The sequence below is a fragment of the Biomphalaria glabrata genome, chromosome 18 (assembly GCF_947242115.1).
Source record: "Biomphalaria glabrata chromosome 18, xgBioGlab47.1, whole genome shotgun sequence".
NCBI lineage: Eukaryota > Metazoa > Mollusca > Gastropoda > Planorbidae > Biomphalaria > Biomphalaria glabrata.
The window spans coordinates 7,924,936-7,947,220 of NC_074728.1; the positions used below are offsets into that span (position 1 = coordinate 7,924,936).

At 37.0% G+C, this 22,285-nt stretch overlaps 1 protein-coding gene across 1 annotated transcript in view; it reads left to right on the forward strand.

Annotated features, from left to right (window-relative positions):
- Positions 1-22,141, forward strand: part of LOC106068177 (uncharacterized) — a 30,491-nt gene extending 8,350 nt beyond the window's left edge. Inside the window, exons 4-19 of the mRNA XM_056017533.1 lie at positions 83-185; positions 2,828-2,929; positions 3,178-3,243; positions 3,910-3,990; positions 5,369-5,495; positions 6,279-6,330; positions 6,531-6,680; positions 8,176-8,290; positions 9,898-10,058; positions 11,195-11,296; positions 11,658-11,732; positions 13,098-13,212; positions 13,920-14,032; positions 15,025-15,198; positions 16,512-16,626; positions 20,494-22,141. Coding sequence (XP_055873508.1) covers positions 83-185; positions 2,828-2,929; positions 3,178-3,243; positions 3,910-3,990; positions 5,369-5,495; positions 6,279-6,330; positions 6,531-6,680; positions 8,176-8,290; positions 9,898-10,058; positions 11,195-11,296; positions 11,658-11,732; positions 13,098-13,212; positions 13,920-14,032; positions 15,025-15,198; positions 16,512-16,626; positions 20,494-20,636 — 1,794 coding nt within the window. The 3' untranslated portion in view covers positions 20,637-22,141. The remainder of the gene's footprint in view (positions 1-82; positions 186-2,827; positions 2,930-3,177; positions 3,244-3,909; positions 3,991-5,368; positions 5,496-6,278; positions 6,331-6,530; positions 6,681-8,175; positions 8,291-9,897; positions 10,059-11,194; positions 11,297-11,657; positions 11,733-13,097; positions 13,213-13,919; positions 14,033-15,024; positions 15,199-16,511; positions 16,627-20,493) is intronic.
- Positions 22,142-22,285: the final 144 nt, after the last annotated feature.

Sequence of the window (22,285 nt, forward strand, 5' to 3'; positions counted from 1 at the left end):
TTCTGTTGGTCAGTTGATTGGTTTCGATAGTTGTCTAAAGGCTGGGCAGCGTCAGATTGACATAATGACCTTTCTGCTTCAGCATTCAGGACGTCTGTACGCGTCTCTCTTGTCCACTAGTTACCCAACACAGTACTGGGTGGATGCTGGTCTGGACGAAGTTGTCATGAAACCTCAGGACGATGGTGAGAATAATGTGTGTGTGTGTTTGTGTGTGTGTGTTTTATGTGGTACTTTATAGTTAATTATTATATGTATCTAATATTTATTATGTAATGTATTAAAGATATTCATAATAAACTGATCAATGTCAAAGACTCTAAATTCAACTTTAGTGCTGCCAACTCAGTAAGAACTAGAAACGGAAGAGCAAAAAATTCTCAAAATTATTATTTAAAAAAAAATGCCTAGCTTATCAGCGTTTCTTTTATTATGTACACTGGAGACACCATAAACCTATTCTATATGGATTGGCCTCCATGTATGCAAATATTCAATAGCTTTTTTTTTTACATAATCTTTTATTTAAATAAATTCTTGGGTCATAGAGAGATAGGTGGTACACAAATAACATTTAATCTGGTTTTGGGGCTTTAAGTAGAAACATTTAAATCTAAATTGACAAAAACAAAAACTAGAAATAATGATATTTTGGGATCAGGTGGCGTAGCACTTCGATTGCTCTACCCGCGTTACGGGATCGGCTCCCTCTCCCCAGATATTCTATTGCTTTAAGATCATACAGTTGAAGTTGAAAGGTTTGAGATAATTTAAATATCGGTGCTGCAATCATGTCAATGTTAACTGTAGCTTACTTTAGTTCACTGTACCCACTGGCGGATCCGGGGGGGGGGGGGGCGGTAGGGGCGATCGCCCCCCCCCCCACTCGGCCGATCCCCCCCCCCCCCGAAGGGGGGGAGAGGACGAATTTTAGTATAGAATTCACACAATTTGTATACGAATTTATTACTTATGTTAATAATATATGCTAATTATTTATATTTCAACCTATTTTTAGATTATTTCGCCTCCCCCCTCAGGTATGTTGGCCGATTTGGTGGGGTCGGGAGGGGGTGATGGCATTGATCCCGCCCCCCACCCCATAAACTTTCGAGTGGGGGCGGCGGTCCAATAAATTTGTAGAAATCACAGCTTGCTAACAGAATCAATTAAATATCTATATGATTAAAACGTGTTATTGGTGTTTTAACCGATCTTTATATTATGTCGTACCCCTGTTTTCCGATTGGGTTGGGGGGGGGGGGTGGGCAAATACATCTACTGCCATTCCCACCTAAACCCTTTGAGTGAGGGGGGGCGGTCCTACTTTTATGGGGAAATCATAGTTTGTGAACAAAATTAGTTGAATATCTATATAATATAAGCTATATATTGATGTTTTAATCCATTTGTAAATAATGTCGGATGAAAAGATGATGGTTGAAAACAGAAAAATCAAATGTGGCGACAGAGTTTATGTAATTGCACACGAATTCATCTTAGTTATTTTAAGAAAGACTTTTTTTTGTGTGGAAAATTTAGAATTCATACGAAATTTTTCATAATAAGAGTAACAGTTGAGATGAGTTCTGAACCCAAATATTATTTTCCTATTCATCTTTTCAACTTTTACTCAAACTGATATTTTTCTGTTGTAAAAAAAAATATTTGGGACAATAACTCACAATTTATGCTTGAATACTAAAAATGAAAAAAATCTAGTGTAAATTCTAATTGGTTCACTTAATTTCTCCTCCAACTTCCAAAATGTTTTTTTAGAGCTTTGAATTATAGTTCTGTAATTAACCAAATTACAAACATGCCTACTGAGCAAAATGTATCACTTGCAAATGAGCTTTTTTTAAAAAAATATTATTTTTCGAATAGATGTTTTTTCGGCTGCGTTCGTCAAAGTTATTCCAAATCGGTTGTATTTGCGATGTTGTAAGAGCATGTAAAATCGTATTAGAATATTTTTCAAGTAAAACATTATTCAAAAGGTCCTATCTTAATAGGATGAATAATAAGCTTTAGATGTCAGGAAAATGCGTTTCTGCAGTGAAGAATGCAAGAAAACGATTTTGGCGACGGGGCTTCGCCCCGATCCTCAATGGGGGAGCTTACAGCGCTCCCCCAGACCCCCTAGCTGTCAAGAGAAAGGCCTCAGTCCCCCTAGTTATCTAGGGAAAGGCCTCAACATGCCTGTTTTTTTTTTTTTTCAAATTTTTTTTTCGACTGCGATCCTCAAAGCCTTAATCGAAATAATATGTGAGGTATCTTATTTTTTCAAGGAACAAATCGGTTGTTTTCGGTAGTAAGGGCCTATAAAGTCATATTAGAATATTTTCAAGTAAAACATTATTCAAAAGATCCTTTTTATTGAATAGGATAAATAATGAGCTGTGGATGTCAGGAGAATGCGGTTCTGCAGTAAAGAAAGCAAAAAAACGATTTTGGCGTCGGGGCTTCGCCCCGATCCCCACAGGGGGAGCTTACAGCGCTCCCCCAGACCCCCTAGCTGTCAAGAGAAAGGCCTTAACGTTGCTGTTTTTGTCTGCTTTTTTCGCCGAAGGTTGAGAAACAATGCATTTTTTAAACATTCTAATATAAGCATAACTTTGAGAGTTATATATATACTGTAAGCGCGTTTATGCTTAGGGTTAGGGTTTACTGGAGGTTAGGGTTAGGATTTGGAAAAAAATCGCCCCCCCACCCACTCCGAAGTTCTGGATCCGCCAGTGACTGTACCTCACTACTTGTATTTACAATCTACATCAACATGTATTTTGGTATAAGTAGGTATATATATTCAGTATATTTCTTACAGTCTGTAGCGAGAAAACAACAGATTTCATAGGCGAAGACGCCTACACAATGTTTGGCGTGATCATAGGACCACATGACTCGTTGGAAATAAGTCCGCCTGCAGGTCAGCATTTTTCAAATACGCTATAGCTCTAAAACTTAAAATGACATATTAACAATAACTGACCATTAATATTTTTGTAAATATATCTTTTTTTGATTAGGGAACATAAGAGATAATAAAGGCGTAATAGTACGTAGATAATAGTGGTAGTAATAATAATAGATAATAGTAGTAGTAATAATGATAGAAAATAGTAGTAGTAGTAATAGATAATAATATGTTGTTTAATTTTTTTTTCGTTCTACCAGGATTCTATCACTGGAACGACCCAGGTCGACTTAATATATCGTATAAGGGAAGAGACACTTCTCGTGGTAAGTTTTGGACAGTTAGATTGGGCTATATTCTTGTTCTCGACTCAATCCCCCCCCGCCTCTCTCTGCCTCAAAGCAGAATACAAAAGGTGGGATGTATGGCGAACCTGTGTAACTTGGGTGGTGGAGCGGAAAATAGTTCACAACCAAAGGAGCTGGATTTAAATCTCGCCGGAGAATGGGATATGTACTTTATTTTCTAAGAGTCGCATTAATCGCATTATCTGAAGTTCTGTATCATTATTGATACAGCAAAGCGTATCTTTCTGATGGGTAAATCTATAGACATATCTACAGTCTAAAGTCACAAACCTTGTCTATAGTATATTAAGGCTTAAAAGACAACATGCTCGAATGGACAGGCCTGTCATTGAATGAAATTCTTTCCACGTCAAAAGAGAGGAAAAAATGAAAAAAAAACGGTGTACAGATCTTGTGTGGTGCCCCCAGACTAAGGGATAGGTGAAGGCAAAGGTGAATTAGAAAAATAAACAGTGACGCTCACGCCTATATTTAATGTGATCTCTTAGAAATAGCAATATGTTCCAAATACACATAATTTTTTGTTTGTCATTGTTTTTGGTTTATTTTTTCATTTCTTCGCAAGTCTGTATTTGTTTTTGGCACACAATACGCTATGTTCACAACTTTTGTTCCATTATCAAGGTATTAACACCACCAAATGGTGGACCTGTGAGTATGACTCCTACAGATACGCTACAACATTCACAGAGTGGCATCTCGCAGGTAATTGTGTCACTGTTGAGACCATTAACTTCTTCAAGTAATAAGTCCTAGATCTAGCTTGTAATTCATTTAACTAACCAAAGCTAGCTATTACATCACGATGTAAAACCAATAGTATTTATTTGTATAACATTATAGTATTTCGATGAACCTGGTCTTGTTACTATATTTTTATTTAGACCTAGTTAGTATTTCACTATGTTAAGACTTCAATAGAATTTCAATTGATAAAACCTAGCAGATCATAAAATTAAAAACCAAAATATAAAACAAAAATATATAAAATCCTTTGAAAAAAACAAAAACAAAGCATATCTAAGGGGAAGAACCAGGGCCGGTCCTAGCGATTGCGGGGCCCTATGCGAAACTGATTGCGCGGGGCCTAGTTTGTGTGGGAATATGAATAATAAGCGAAAATTAAGATTTTGTATAAGAAAAAAAATCGACTTTGAATTTTATTCATTCTTTACTAAGTTAAAAATTGCGATATGTACTTTACGAACCTTGTAACTAATGACATATTTAAATGCCAGTGACAATAAAAGTAAATAAAGTATTGGAACTTCCGATTAAGGTAAAATTTGCCCGATTATTACATTTTATTACATGAAAGCTGACAATCATTTTTTTTTTTATTGCGCTTAGGATTGGCGTTTTCCGCAATGAATGACACCCACAAATGACAATTTTGTCTATTTTTCTGGAGATTTTAAAGAGTTTTCAGGAGATTTTAATAAATTCAGGAGATTTCCATGAGTCTTTCGAATATTTTTTTGCAATTTAATAATTACACATTGAATTAGCGCGGGGCCTATGAAAGCGCGGGGCCCACTGCGACCGCATAGGTTGCAGTGGCCTAAGACCGGCCCTGGGAAGAACTCTGCATTTACACCTCAGTTATGTAGAAGCTATTTCTTTTTTTTTCGATATTTAACAACATAAATATTTAACAATAATTAATTGTTTAGTTGAATAATTTTCTAATTGATTCTGATTTTATTGGGTATAACAAATAATTGTTTAAAGTTTCAATTTGATTCGACAGTGGATGTGGGAGAAATAAAGTGTACAATTATTTCAGGGAGAAAAAACCCAACGTATTTAACCATTTATTTTAATACTGAAGGATTCATTTCCATTGTTGATATCAAACAAAAGAAGTAAAAAAAAAGTTATAAATTGAGTAATTGGTTAATGTTTTTAATTGATTCGCGTATTGTCTACGCCCAATGAATAATTGTGGAAAGTTTCAACTTGATCCGAGAATGGGTGTGTGAGAACTTGTTCAAAACTTCTTACCAAACAAACGGTTGATATAAACTTTGTTAATATACATCTCGATTACACATGACGGCAAGGCATTAACGTTCTGTTTCAGATATCACCTCCTTTCAACTGCCCTATGTCTCCCCTCAAGAAGAGAACCCTCCAGTTCTGCCTGTTAGTGCCGACATCACGGGCGTGGTCAAACGATTTCGACAAAATGACACTTATTTTCATTTTAGGTGCGTTTTTAAATAATAATTTCAGTGGTTCCCAAAAGTTGAGCATAGTCACTTAGTATTCTCCTGCAGTCATTTCCTTTCTGCGCTAAAGAGAACTAGAATGCACTGACAGATTTGAATCATCTATAGATTAATTAACATCCTTGCGTTGGGGGCTAGTTTGGTGCTTTTATTCAATGAACTTATACAAAAAAATATTAATTGTTTAATTATTATTGAAAATTAGAATAAGAAGATGATCTTTTATTTTTTAATGTTATCAATAGTGTGTGTGACTTTCGTTTCGTAATATGGGGAAAAAACTCAAAGGAATTGTTTAACTATAAGATCACCGTTTTTTCAAACAAGAATAATAATAATAATAAGGATTGTCTTCGAGTCCGAAAATTACTAAACAGCACATAATTACCCGTGGCTACGCAGCCCAAGCTGTGAGCTACATATTTTGCCACATCCAGGGCAAGCATAACGGTAACCATTGTGTCCAGCACAACGACCAACCGCCTTTCCAAACTAAATTGGGTGGACAAAGGGGTGCCATAAAAATCCCGAAATTCGAAATCTCAGTCTTCATCGAGATTCGAACCCTAGACCCCAGGCTCTGAAGCCAAGCTCTAAACCACTCAGCCACCGCGCCATCTCATATTAACATTAAAATTTTGGAATCTGTGTCTTTTACTCACGCATACATAAACCAATCCTTTTTTTTCATTCTGGTTTTGAACTGAGACAATTTTAAAGTAATGAACATTTCGAATCATCATCTTTACCATAATCAAACAGATATGATTTCACACATGTGAGTAGAATTCAACCTGACGATGAACACTTTGAGGTAACCAAACATTTTAGCGACAATTGACATTTATAGTTTTATAATATTAGTCATAAATATTAGTCACCTCGCTAAACGTATTTAGAAGTTAACTTCGATAACTATTGATCTTATCCAAATTAAAATCACACGAGAACATTGTATGTTTTATTTAGATTATACGTTTTTTTTTTCATTTGATTGATCTATTATCCAATCAGATTCCAGCTAATATGTTTTGTATGAGAATGATCTACGAAGACGCCCAACTGCCGACCATCCCAGAGTATTTCAAGTTCAGAGGTGAACAGGTCAATGTCAACAACACCAACGCTGAAGTGCCGGACTCGCCAGTCTTGACCTTATCCATAGTAAGTCTAGTTCCTCTGCATTGGAATTAGTTCTAAAAAAAATGTCTGCCTGGTGAAAGAATTTGTATTGTACATTGTGGAAACCAACATTCCAGAGCACTAATCCTTCAATCTTGTTATAACAATATGACTTGTCTTCGAGTTTGACGATTAAGAAGGAGTGCCGTATTTTACGTTGTTACTTAATCCTAGCTGTGATTTACATACATCCAACTCAGTCATAGCCGTTGTCAGCTGATTGTCGGCTTAAGTTCTCTCCACGCCTGACCTCGTCAGTACATTTCCTTTTGGTCACAATAGTCGTTGTAAGATATCCACAAATGTCTCGTTCAGAAGCTGCCAGGTGCTCTCTTCAATGTCAATTAAACCAACCTGTCACCAAAGCTGGCCTTTAAAGCGTTTTTGCGGGGCTGAAAAGATTCTGATGTAACCACCAAAGCGAAGATGTTAATATCAAAGACAGTTGTAAGTAGCCAGGCTACATGCAACACGATTTTTAGTCGAAATCTAAGTTGTTTCTAAAGATCTTCTTAAGAACTCTCATATTATAGTGGCCTAGCATTCATATCGCAAAAGCGGTTAATTTCGCCCGAGACTTATAGGGGACCCTAATGACCAGTGCAAGACAGTAGTTTATAAATTAAAAAATAAATGGACAAACATTGAGTGTTATTTCAACTTTATTTGTATGAAGTAGTAAATGAATTAAATGTGAGGGCACTATCTAATATATAACGCAAAATGTAAGGCGTATGTATGTCTGTATGTTACTTATAGAGATCTAAACCGTCTGACCATCACGATACATTTTGGCATGAATGTTCCTTGCTTCACGGCGAAGACTACAGTGCACGCTAAATAGCTCGCCACAACAAGAAGGCCCTACAAATTAAAATATTAAAAAACACTAAATTATTGAACAACGAAAATTTTTATCAACTCTGGTAAACCCATTTTCCCATTATTTTATATTAACCATGAATATGTCGGCTAAACGGTTAAACCCCATTGTCATAGTCTCCTTTCATTTTCGTGTAAAAAAATGTTGAAGTGTTAAGGGAACATCTTGCCATTTTTGACAAAAAACTAAATCCAATACTAGATAAGTGATATAAAAACTAAGGCCCGCGGGTCATATCCGGCTAGTTACTTAATAAATGTTGGTACATAGTTGTAATTTTGTAATTTCTGGTCTTGAACCCGGGTCCAAGGCTACCTTGCTACACCGCTGGTCTTGAGCCCGGGTCAGCGGCTACCTTGCTACGCCGCTGGTCTTGAACCCGGGTCCACGGCTACCTTGCTACGCCGCTGGTCTTGAACCCGGGTCCACGGCTACCTTGCTACGCCGCTGGTCTTGAACCCGGGTCCAAGGCTACCTTGCTACGCCGCTGGTCTTGAGCCCGGGTCCAGGGCTACCTTGCTACGCCGCTGGTCTGGAACCCGGGTCCACGGCTACCTTGCTAAACCAATGCTCATAAATCTTCTTCTTTTCTAGGAAGAGTATAATCATCGCCTGGGACTGTATATCCAAGACATTATCTCCACTCCTGTACAGGCTTACAGTATCAACGATAAAGCTTACTTAAGAATGGTGGATGACTTTAATACTGGTAATTTATTCCCTTCTCTTTTTCATCTAGCTGAATCTTACAGCTTAGAAAACTCGATCAGGATCTTAAAAAAACCTAAGTGTGTAATCAATGAACAGATTAATGTGCTTAGCTTTTAGTTCGAAAGTTCCCAAATGACCATGTAATTAACTTCTGTGAGCTCCTAATAACTGAAGTCATCTGAACAAGAGCAATTAGTGGAGTCAATCTGAGAGTCCTGAAAACGGAGCCTTCCTTTGTTCCAAGCTTGAGTCTAGCCGTGACCAATCGTTACAGAAGGCTTCAATACTTACTTGCCTGTGGGCAGCAGAGACCAACAGCTCCTTGCCACGTCGAAAGACATGTGAGTTGGCAACGAGCTATTGGCTTCCACTGCCCACAGGTTGTGACGTGTCAGGTCAGTGTTCAGGCCTTCTATGACGATTGGCTTTGGTCTCACTCAGTGATGCCCAAAATACGGCTCGCGGGCCTAATCCGGCCCTTGACGTGGTACTATCCAGTCCGACGAATCTTCGGCACAAAATGTAAAAAATACCCCCCTCCAAAAAAAAAGTTGAAGAACATATCTTTACCTACGTTAGGGCCCCCTCACTTTTTGTCTCATGGATGGGTATCATTACATTTAACACTTGTGAGTTTAAGATACGCGACTCTGAATGTAGAATCTACCAGGAAAATTGAACGGATCTTTACTTTTTTTGTGGAACATGATAAGAAGCCAACATATTTGATTTGTAAAGAAAGTGTGTCATTTTTAAAAAAGAACACCCAATAAACGGCATTATAAAAAAACTATGACGTCATTCTTGGTTTGAACCGCGCATAAAAAGATGGTTAAACCACGCCTACAGATCGATGGGAATATTTACCAAAAAAGAGACATGAAAATCAGTCCTTGGTAAGCTAACTACAATGTTGCTCACATTTTAAGTAGGGAATAGAGGCAATTGCTCCACTATCCCAATAATTAATATAATGGTTTCTAATCAAATATTTTCAGATCAATTTCATTTCGTTTTTGTATCTTTTCGTTGATGTGGCCCGCGACACGAGTGTCGAAAATTAGAACGGCCCGCAGGTCAAATTAGGTTGGGCATCACTGGTCTAACTAATTACCTTTTTGACTTACTAATAAGTCGCTTTAGGAGTGTGGGTGCGTGTTTCAGGTGTAACAGTAGTAAAATTATGGAAGAGAATTTGTTTGTTATTAGCTGTAAAGATTCTGATGTAACCACCACAGGTGAGGTTATAAATAGGGCAGTGAACGGTGACGTGGGTAGCACGAGCTCTAGACGAGGGACAGAAGGAAAGAATGGCATGTAGTTTAATATGATTTCTGTGTTTTTGTTTAACTGTTTAAGCTAATATGTCATGATTTATTTATTTATTATTCATTTATTCAATACTAGTCACATTTTTGTTTAAAAAGAAATCCATTCAAATTTTTTAAAACTTGGTCTTAAGAAATGAATACGTCTAGAGCGGTTGAGTTGTGCTAGCTGTTTGGAGCTACAAACCAACAATCGAGTATGATCTTTAGAAAGCGTACAACTATCTTTATCAGCCAAATCTAATGTACAATGTGGTCCAAACCTAAATCTCCCCAGGGCTATCCTATCAGATCAACTTGGAGTCGGGTGACTGCCAGGTCTCACCAATCGACGGTCAGAGCGTTGATACCATTCGCATGGGCAACGGCTTGGTTCAAATGAGAGATACTGCGGCATTTTTTGACTTGAGTCCACAGTCATACAGATACATTGGCATAGTAAGTAACATCAATACTAAGTTCAAACATCTAAATCTCAAGGTACTGTCAACTTCCTGCTTGAGCCATAGACTAAAGTTTCATGTCATCTGTAATTTTTTTTCAAGTTTTTTTTTTTTTAAATTCTATAACAACTTGATAATAATAAGTTTGAAAACATTGAAGAGAAATTGTTCTTCAATGGATACCTGCACACATTGAGTTAGAAGACAATGAAAAAGCAGACATGCAGGCCAGAGTCTAAAAAATGAACAAACAAATGAAACTCCCTCTTTACCCAAAAGAAATTAGGAAATAATAGAGTGTAGAATAAATGAATATTGGACCAGCTCACATCCCAATGACAAGAAAAAAGAGCCTATGATGTAAGCTATCTCGACAAGACCAACGATAATTTTCCGACTCAGAACCGGACATATGTTAAGGAAGCTTAAAGTCGGGACGAGCGAAATCTGCCCTTGTGGAGAATCACCAGAGAATGCTGACCATGTCCTTCAAAGCTGCATACTATATCAAGAGGTCCGAACAAGACGCTGGCCCTAGAGACTTACTATAGAAAAAAAACAACTATACGAATAACTGATCTGGAAACCACAGCGCTTTTCATCTCAGATATAGGATTACTGATCTGAACACTCTGACATGTAAAATGAGAACGAAGAAGAAGATGAAGAATGAACAGAAATAGTTTTAAATTATTGCTAGAATGAACTTTGTTTTCAATTTCCTAATTTTCTAGTTTACTTTTTTTTATAGTTTTTATTATTATAAATAAATAAATAAATAAATATATATATATATATATATATATATATATATATATATTATTTATATTATATATATATATATATATATATATATATATATATATATATATATATATATATATATATATATATATATATATATATATATATATGCTTGTTACATTCGAAGTTTCACCAGACACCACATTTTGTAAAGAGTATTTAAAATGTGTGAAATGATTGCTTAGGTTAAATACAAATGTATTTCATATATTTTCTAGCTATTGTGTTCATCTTCATACACAAAGAAAGCGATAAATTATATAGCTTTATATTCTTTTTCATCATCCGTTTTCTTAAAAAAAATAACATTTCAATCTGTCTCTTTAGCACGAGAAGCGAGGCATCAAGTGTCGTGTATGGACCGCTTTCTATGGCCCTGATCAGACGTTCGCAGAGTACATGTCCCTCTACGCCTGGTACTTTGCCGATGTAAGTTGGCCCTGGCTTAGTAGGAACCTTGCCCAGTAATGCTGTGTCATTCCCCCATGAATAAATATTGAAATGCGTGTACATATAAATGTACGCTGTATGTCAAAGTTAATAGAAACATGATCGCCTATGCAGTTAGGATATTGAAAAAGAAATGTTTTGAAACGCGTTAATATTTAATAAAATCTTAAAATATTCGGTCAATGTGCGAATCGGCTAGACCTCAAGCTTGGCCATAACATATAATTTAATTCATATCAATATATAAAAGAAATATAACTTCTTTGTGTAGTTTATCTTTTATTTCAAATTTGTTTATTTAAAAAATGTATCGTTTGAATCTTTATATTTACATTATCAGCCCGATTGGATGAAAGAGAATGGGTTTAGAGACAAGTTCAGTTTGCCTGTGGCTCTGGAAATCACAAAAGGAAATGTAAGTACAGGCTCGCCACTTTGGTGTAAAATAGTTCTATTAGAGACTTTTTTAAAAAAGCTAGTTATCTATAGTATTTCTACCATAGAAGAAAGTTTCTAATAGTACTATTTGTCTGCCTTTCCTTCTTTCCCTGGTACTGTTCCCTGCAGAAAAGTCTTAGCAAAGCCTGAGGATCTCATAAATTACATGACCGCACTGTGTATTAATTGAGACGCGGTGGTTGAGTGGTAGAATGGTTGGCTTTCGAACTGAGGTCCCTGGGTTCGAATCCTGATGAAGACTCGGCTTTTTAGTTTCGGGATCTTAGGGCAACTCTGAGACCTAATTGGTATCTGACATAAGTTGTAGGCGGTTGGTCGTTGTGATAGCCATATGATATCCTGGTTAACCGTGGGCCACTGAAACAGATTACCTTCAAGACGTTTGATTGGCCATGAAAGAGTATTCTTTTTAAGGTGTATTATTAATGGTCGTTAAGTGAAGCTCCGAAATGCTGGTAGACAACTAAACCGCTGTAGGTGTAATAAAAGTTTCAAATAACTTGAATAACTTCCTTGTGAACAAATCTAAATATAACTAAATCAAGTTGATATGAAATTTTTTATAAAGAAGTAGCAGTCCTCAGTGATAATATTTCTTTTAAACAAAATCTAACTCAATAAAACAACCTTTCAGTCTCGTGTACTGGAGTTGTCTAAGACCGATGACGACAATTCCAACTATCTTATCTTATCTTATCTTATAATATATGATACCTACGCTACTTCAAAAAAGTAGATGATTACTTCCTACGCGTCATGCATTTAGTCATGCATATTAACCAATGACTTAAATTCTGCCAAGTCACTGGTTTTCCTGGCTAGCTCAGGCAACCGATTTCATGCTCTAATAGCTCTAGGGAAGAAAGAGTGTTTGTACATATTTGTCCTAGCATATCGAACGTAGGGTGTGCCTTTATCTTGGTGTCCTTCTGAGTATTTTATTATATTTTGTTTTTGTATTTGAAGATTATGGTTTAGTGTTTTATGTAAAACTGCTATTTTACTTTTAAATCTTCTGTCCTGAAGGCTTTCTAAATTTAGTGATTTTACTAAAGGTGTTACTCTAGTCAAATGTGAATATCTTGCATCATACAGTACCAACCACTAACTTCTTCCCACCGTCACCATAGAAACACACAAACACACTCCATAACAAGGGGCCACAACTGTCTTGGGAGTTACTTCTCATCAATAGCATTCTGTATACAAATGTCATCTAGGAAGTAGCCTTCCATTATCACATTATAATATAACTTGTATTTCAATGTAATGCGTTTCCTTACAAGACGGTCTAGATGTATTGAACAGGTCTGTGTTTCAGTCCTATACAGAATTCAACTTATTCGAATGGACAACTGTTGCCAGTTTATCTCACCCAGACCTGTCTACTTGTTACGATGTCAACCAGACCATGAACATTCAGATGACTTTTAAAGGTAATGTGAGTCTCTAATTTTTTTTTTTTTTGGAAACGCATTCAAAAAGCTAGTCATTGGAACTAAACAATTCACTTCGATTTGATGAGACTAGAAAAGGGCTGTAAGCAATCATTTATAAAGTGAATGACTTAATAACCATTAATTAAAGCAGAGGAAAAAATAGTGTCATAATATCGTTAAAAGGCGTTTAAGTTCTCACAAATATCTCAATACTCTCTGATCCAGTCTGCCCTTTCACGTTCTACGTCTCGCTATTTATCGTATTTGTGCTCTCTCTCTCTCTCTCTCTCTCTCTTTATCTCTCTGTGTTGCTCCTTCTTACTTTTTCTACTCAATCTGTGTTTTTCTCACTCTGCCTATCTTTTTGAAGAGCTTTCTTTGACTTATATATACACTTATCACTAGCATATATAAGTTATCACTAGCATATATAAATTATCACTAGCATATATAAATTATCACTAGCATATATAAATTATCACTAGCATATATAAATTATCACTAGCATATATAAATTATCACTAGCCTATATAAATTATCACTAGCATATATAAATTATCACTAGCATAGATAAATTATCACTAGCCTATATAAATTATCACTAGCCTATATAAATTATCACTAGCATATACAAATTATCACAAGCCTGTATAAGTATATGTCTCCTTGAAAGTTTAAATCACTGAGGTAGTGAAATGTTTCAGCCAGATTTGACCAGTACTACGCACCGGTTAAAACTGACTTTAGACAAGGATTTTACTCAGCGCTGTTGAAGTCAACAAGCCTCGTTTCAGCATTACGTATTGCTGATTTGGATGTAAGTGGAATATTTTATTACTTTAAAAAAAAAGTGGCATATCAAAAGACACCAGAGTGCTCATCAGACAAATAGCTTAGGGCGCTTACCCCTTGGCTGACTAGAGCTTCTTTATTTAATAGTAGGCCTACCCTTTCCTATAAAATGCTTTCTTCGATTATGTTCCTTTGAAAATTGTGGCCAAGTAGTAAAGCCCTAGACTTCGAACCAAGAGGCTTCGAGTTCGAAACTTACATTCGAGTCTTATCGGGATTTTTTTTTTTGTCAAACCTTACACCCGCTATCAAAGCAGAGACATAGGAGAGGGCTGAATCGAGACCATTCGTTAGAGAAGACCTCAACGCTGAGTTGCTACGTCGCTATATGTGGGCAGTGGAGGCCAATAACTGGCTGCCACGTCGTACAGATCTGTGATGTGGCAACAAGTTTTTAGTTTCAGCTGCCCACAGGTTGCGATGTTGCAGGTCAGTGTTCAGGCCTACTTTGACTATTGGCCTCAGCTGAATACTTTCTCTATAATTCCTCTAGTAAGATAACAATAATGAAAGAAGCGATCAAGCCATTTCATTCCTTAATGTTGTCCTCGCTTCCTTTGTCTGCCTCTCCTTCTTTTCCCTGGTACTGTTCCCTGCAGAAAAAGTCTTAGCAAGCCCTGAGTATCTATAAATTACATGGCCGCACTGAGTATTAAATTGGAGGCGCGGTGCCTTAGCGGTAGAGTGCTTGATTCTTAACCGACGTCCCTGCGTTCGAATCCTGGTGAAGATTTGGATTTTAATTCCGAGATCTTTGAGTCTACCCCGCTTTAATGGGTAACTGACATTAGTTAGAAAAAGTAAAGGCGGTTGATTGTTGTGCTGGCCACACCGTCATTACCCGTGTAATACTGTGTCTTAATTAATGTTCAAATAATGTGTCGTCTTTATTGACTGTCTTCTCTTCTAACTCGTCAACTACTCATTGTAGCCAAAGTACATTTTGTATCCACACAGGTCCAACCTTCATCGACCAATCAGATCACTGTCCAGTTCAAACTACTGGACAAGCTCAACATTACTGGGGACGTGGTCAATGCCACCAAGCAAGTGGCTAGTTCTGTCATTTACCAGCAGCTGGTCACTGCAGTCGATGCTGGGACTTTCTCAGTGGATGTTGGAGCAGGAAAGGTGTGTGGATGTTTCGGCCAGCTCCGGGAAATTCACCCACACCAAATGTATAACTGAGTGAACACAACATTACGTTTACTTTGGATAAAAGCAATTTGAGTTCATTTGAGTGAATTCAGATTTAAGTCCAGTTTAACTTCAATGTACACAAAATAACAATAACGACTAAATGTAACCACTAACTTTAACCACTAAATCTAACAACTAATCCTAATCCAAACCACTCAGTGTAGTATACCACTAAGTAGTATTAACTCTAACCACAAACTCACACTTAAATAATGTTTAGCATTTTTTTTTCGCAGACTGTTTCTTTGTTAATGTGCAATCGTCTAATAAATTAGAATTGAGGAAACAAATTACGTTGTGATATATCCATTTTTAGCTGCCCATTCTTATTTTTTAAAAATTATTTCCTGATTATTGTCTACATCATATGAAAGTAGTGGCATGGATCTGCGCACATCAATCACGTAATATTGAGCTGTGAAATTAAGTAACTGACACAAGTTTGTCCCCCTCTGTTAAATCACAAAATGAACTGCTTTACTCTTTCAGTTTTGCCAACTGAAATAGCAAGATTATAAAATTTCAGAGTTTTAATCCCTGGGTAAGCTAATATTTACAAAGAAATATTATTTTACGAGATACAATAACTATTGACAATTTGGCAAAGGAGAAAAATACATTTTGGATAATTAAATCTATTATGACAAAATGATAGACACTGTGTCATATATGTGTGCATTATTTTTTTAAACAAGAAAAATATTTTTTTATTATTAAAAAAAAACTACGGGTAAGAACTCCACATTTAAATTAGCATATATATATATATCAATAATGGAGAAGCTATCTCCCCGCTTCGATATCATCAAACAAAATAATTAATAAACCATACTTATTTGACATAATTGGTTGATTCTCCAATTAATTCGTGTTTTGTTAGGTACAATAAATAATTGTTTTTAAACTTTCAATTTTACCCAAGAATGGGTACGTTCTATATGCTGAGGGGACGAAACCCTATATTTAATATTTAGCCATATCTATGAATACTGAATAATTTTATTTCTCTAGTTGATATCGAAAAATTAATTACCAGTAAAAAAATTGACAATTTTTTTTTTATTGATTCATGTCTTGTCTTTGCTAATGAATAATTGTTTCAACATGATCTGAGATTGGGTCTGGGAGAAATAATGTGTTCAAACTTTTTACCAGACAGACAAAGTGGATTTTAGCTTTGTAAAAACATAGAACAAAACTTTCACCTAAGCTGTATTAACAAAGAATTACATTTTTTTGTCTAGGCCAGTGCTGTCATCTACGCTGCGGTCAATTCAACGTCGTTGGTGCCACCACCTCATATCCGTTTCATTAAACCACCACCAAAACAGGAACATTCTTCTACAGGCTTCTCGGCAGGTCGGTTTGATTGTCTTTTTTTTTTGTTGTTGTTGTTTTTTTAATATGTTTTGAATGTTCCATCAGAATTAAGATTATTACGTCATAGCTCAAAACTTCCACAGTTGGCAGTGGACAGCCACGGGCAGGTTTCAAAGTTGAGACCATTGAGGCCACCGAAAGAATGTTGTATTGCCAGTTTGGCATTTTATCATTAATTCAATAATCGTGTGTACTCCCAGGGTAGCGTAGGACCGCAACCACACCTCTCCACCGAACTCGTTCTGAGCAGCTTTCTTCATCTGCTCCCATGTCATTCCATGTCAGCTTCACTGATGACGTCTTGGGCTATCGGCTTCATGGCCGTCCTTATGCCACTGCAACCTATGCAGCCGCAGTGGGGCCCGCACTTTCATAGGCCACGCGCTATATCTAGGTGTAAATTATTAAATTAAACCACTTTAACTTATTATTTATAAGGTTTCCCGCGGCCTCCTGATTTTCCAGGAGCTCCTGTAAATTTCCTGAAATAGCAAAATATATAAAAATGTCATGGAAATCTCCTGAAATTATTAAAATCTGAAAACTTATACTAATTTCCTGATAAATATACAAAATTGTCATTTTGGGGTGTCACTCAATATGGATAAATTCAACCCATGAGTCAATGCTACTCGCGATAAAAAAAACGGCATTGTGTTCTTTCATTTAATACAAATGTAATAATAGCGCAAATTTTAACCAAAACAAGGAATTTCGAATACTTTATTTACTTTAATAGTCACTGGCATATAAATATAGATCTGAATCTATCTCGATCTCTTAAAAAAATCAAAAGCGATATTTTGCTTGTCGATAGTAGATCTTGAAGGTAGATTTGAATGTTTATCGGCTTTTTGTCGGAAAACTTCTGAATTTTTATCGGCTTAATGTTGGAAAACTACCATCTACTGTAGATGGCTCGTAAAGTTAAATTGGCCGTGATTTTGTACTTAGTGAAGTATGAATAAACTTCAAAGACGAATTTATTTTCTAATACAAAATCTTAATTTTCACTTATTAATTAAATCCTTATCCCTACTCGGACAAGACCACGCGCAATTCGTTTCGTATAGAGTCCCGCAATCTGCATGGCTGCCCTAATCGACTTTCGTCTAGTTCTCTCCCACAAATAGACAGTAGTTATCTTTTCTGGCCACCTAATTCCTAATATCCGGCGTAGGCATTTTATTTTGTACCAATGCTCAAATCCATCAATGAGCTAATTGTAGTGACCTAATAAAACACTACAGGAAGACATGTCTTGATGCTAGGCTTTATTGAACCAGAATGACAAAACAGTTCACAATAACACAGTAGGCCTACACACACACACACACACACACAAGCTGACCTGGACACCAAGACATTTTGACACACTAGAACAGACCAGTTCACAACACACAACAAGAAACATAAATACACAACAGTAAGGGTGAGGAGGTATGTGACTTTTGAAGACTTGCCCACCCCGAAGTCCTTTATCTAAACACTGTTATTGTTTTTTGTTGTTGTTTACGATGCAGTCGCACATTCATCGCCAAAACCAGATGGAACCTGGACACGGTTCTCAAAAATGGTTCCAACGATTGTCCTAGAAATTTGACAGTTGATGTGTATAGTTGGAAAAAGAATTACTAGCTCTTTGGCCACACTGAGAAAACTTTAGTTTGACCGTTATAATTTTTCAAAAATAAAAATAAAATAATTTAAATTTGGCAAGAAGACTAGAAAAATCTTCATCTTAAACAGATAACGTCTTCGGCTATTCCTGTATGTATTTATTCATTAAAGAGTTTCATAAATTTATGTTCAGGCCTATCATTAGAATATTAGAAAGTCTAGTACATTTTTAGGCTACCTTCGATAAACCGGGATTTTTTTTTCTCGTGTAGGGTGAAAGGTGGGGCGGAGTAAAAAATGTTTAAATTTTAAAAATTTAACATTCATTACCCATTAAGAGTTAAATAATCGCGCTATAAGTTGTGCTAAAGAGCTATTGTCTATTAGAGAGTCTTTATAATTATTTCTTGTAACGAAACAAACTGTTTGAATAATTTATTTAAAAAAAACAAAAACTGTTCACTTTCAGAAGATAAACTAAGATAAAAGCTTAAAATGAAAAAATGTGGTGAGGAGGGGGGGGGGGGTTGCGATGAAAATGTATATGTTAGACTATTTTAATGATTAGCAATAAGTGTTCCACTCAATCGACACTCATGCACCTTTACACTAGGAGCTGCATTTTACAATGTCTTACGTAAGCGGCGAGAAACCTCGCGGCGGCATTGTTTATGTTGTACTCAATCATTTGGTATCTAGATAATTGGAAAGTTGAGGTTCTCAAATGACCAGAACAAGAAATCTGAATTGATAATTAGAAAGTAGAACTCCTCCTTCGTAATGAAAAATGAGTATTCAAGTCAGAGGAGTGCTGTAGTTTACGTGGATACGTAGACCCACCTTTGTTGTATACATTTGGCCACGAAGCCAGCCAGCCTAGGATCCAGCGGTTCTCAACCTTTTAAGGTCGGCGACCCCCTTTAGAATCCCCCACTCTGCCGCAACCCCCTAACACACACACACACACACACAGCAATAGAAGAATATACAAAATGCAATCCATATTTTCGATGGTCTTAGGCGACCCCTGGCAAATTGTCAATCGACCCCCAAGGGGGTCTCGACCCACAGGTTGAGAACCCCTGATTTAATTGATAGCCCTGATCAAAAAGACTGTCAAAGTTGAAGGGTAAAGATTAGGTTGTTTTTTTTATATATAGGCTGGGAGCGTGGTGGCTGAATTTCAAAGCAAATTGGCTTCCGAACCGAGGGGTTTCAAGTTCGAATCTCAGTGAAAACTGGGAATTTGGATTTCGGAAGTCCACTCAACTCTAAGGGGTACTTGACATTAGTTTATGAAACCAAAGTTTGGTCGTTGTGCTGGCCCTATGATACCCTGTATACAGCCTGTATACAATATTAAACAAGAAGTGTCTAGAACGGGAACATGAGCATATTAACTAAGTGTATAGAAATGGTGTTTGACATTTCTTGATGTGAGACCATGAAATTCGCTTTGTCTTTTGCCAACTTTTGGAATTTCTGAATAAAAATTAAATATTAAACTTGCTTCGCAATATATTAAACAATTTGCACAGTTGGTTTGTTTACTGTTACTTCAACACCCTTCACCTTAACCTATCCCTTAGTCTGGTGGACCGTTGGGACACCACACAAGATCTGTTGATCATCTTTTTCCATTCCGGTACGCGACGTTTAGGTGGCTTGGTCGTTTTGGTGACGACGTTTTGGAGATGGGACGTTTTGGCGATGTGACTTTTTGGCGACGACGTTTTGGCGAAGTGACTTTTTGGCGACGACGTTTTGGCGATGTGACTTTTTGGCGACGACGTTTTGGCGAAGTGACTTTTTGGCGACGACGTTTTGGCGATGTGACTTTTTCGCGACGACGTTTTGGCAATGGGACGTTTTGGCGACATAAATTCCTGACAACATTGGCATTTTCAGATAGGGAACAACAGTACTCTCACCTGTACTTCCAAGTCAGCACGTTGGTATCATGTTTCAGTTTAGGTCAGATCCTAACCTGACATGACCTTCACCTTTTATATTGACTGGTTAGAAATAAGGGACCAACCGTCTTCAAAACAAAACAAAAAGTACCCTTTAACTAATCGACTATATTTTTACCAAATACCACTCACTGATTGATCACGAGATCTTACCAGCATGAAATATCGATAATAATTACAATAGCTTTTATACCTAGAAGATGCATGCATAATGATAACAAACAAAAGGTAAATACATATTTTGTACTTTTAGGTCTAATGGCTGCTGTTGGAACTGGGTCTCTGGTGTTTGGACTCATCGTCGGAATTAGTCTGGTAGCTCTTGTGAAAAGGTGTCGGAACATCAGGAGCAATGATGACCTCACGCTGGACAAACTGAGTGCTGACACCAATTAATAAACATTGCTCTTTAACATTTTCATCAACTTCGTCATTGTCACAAAACTAAATTAATGTCAATCATTGTCTAATCGTAGTGGAAGCTCGCTTTCGGATAAAAGTAGAATTCCATTTTTTTTAAATCTTTAACTTTTTTAACGTACAAATTAAAGAACTCTTTCGATCAACTCTTTTTGTAAGATTGCATGAAGTGCTCCAGATCGAGACCAATCGTCATTTGGGCAAGGAAGACCAATAGCTCGTTGCCACGTCACAGGTCAGCATGACGTGGCAACGAGCTATTGGTCTCCACTGCCCATAGGTTGCGACGTCGCAGATCAGTGTTGAGGCCTACAATAACGGTTGGTCTCGTCCAGAGATTGAAGATTATAGACACGACTAGATCGTGTGTGTTTTTGAGTGTTGAGTCTGTACTCAAATATTTTCTTTAGTTTTCTTTTGATGTTAGGACTGACTGTGAACTGAGTCATTTGAATGCTGGATGTTAGGGCTACTCTAAGCAGTGTGGTGTGGATGCTGGATGTTAGGGCTACTCTAATCAGTGTGGTGTGGATGCTGGATGATAGGGCTACTCTTAGCAGTGTGTTGTGGATGTTGGATGTTAGGGCTACTCTAAGCCGTGTGTTGTGGATGTTGGATGTTAGGGCTACTCTAAGCCCTGTGTTGTGGATGCTGGATGTTAGGGCTACTCTAAGCCGTGTGTTGTGGATGTTGGATGTTAGGGCTACTCTAAGCAGTGTGTTGTGGATGTTGGATGTTAGGGCTACTCTAAACAGTGTGTTGTGGATGTTGGATGTTAGGGCTACTTTAAGCAGTGTGTTGTGGATGCTGGATGTTAGGGCTACTCTAAGCAGTGTGTTGCGCATGCTGGATGTTAGGGCTACTCTAAGCAGTGTGTTGTGGATGCTGGATGTTAGGGCTACTCTAAGCAGTGTGTTGTGGATGCTGAATGTTAGGGCTACTTTAAGCATTGTGTTGTGGATGTTGGATGTTAGGGCTACTCTAAGCAGTGTGGTGTGGATGCTGGATGTTAGGGCTACTCTAAGCAGTGTGTTGTGGATGCTGAATGTTAGGGCTACTCTAAGCAGTGTGTTGTGGATGTTTGATGTTAGGGCTACTCTAAGCAGTGTGTTGTGGATGTTGGATGTTAGGGCTACTCATCCGTGTGTTGTGGATGCTGGATGTTAGGGCTACACTGAGCAGTGCAGCGTGTTGTGGATGCTGATGCCTGAGCGGCTATGAACTATGTGTTTTGGAGATTGATAATTGGTCGGCTGTAAATTAAATAATTTGTATGTTAATATTAGTGGGGACTGTAAACTTGAGAAATTTGGATGTTAATGTTTGAACGACTGTGTACTTAAGATAATGATGTAATGGCGAGACTTTGGCTTGTTCTAAATAAATTTGACGTTAGAGTTACTATGAATTTCTTTCATTTTTAATAGTTTTCGACTATTCGGATGCAGCTTCTAAACTATAGACTGAAAAAAAAAAGAAAAGGTCGCTTGAGAATTGGCAACATGAAATGTAAATGCAGAAATCCCCCTTCAGTTGCAGAAACATAATTATAAAATTTTAAACCTTATTGTTTGCATTGTATATAGCATATTTATATTTTTACTGTACATCAAATAAATATGTAT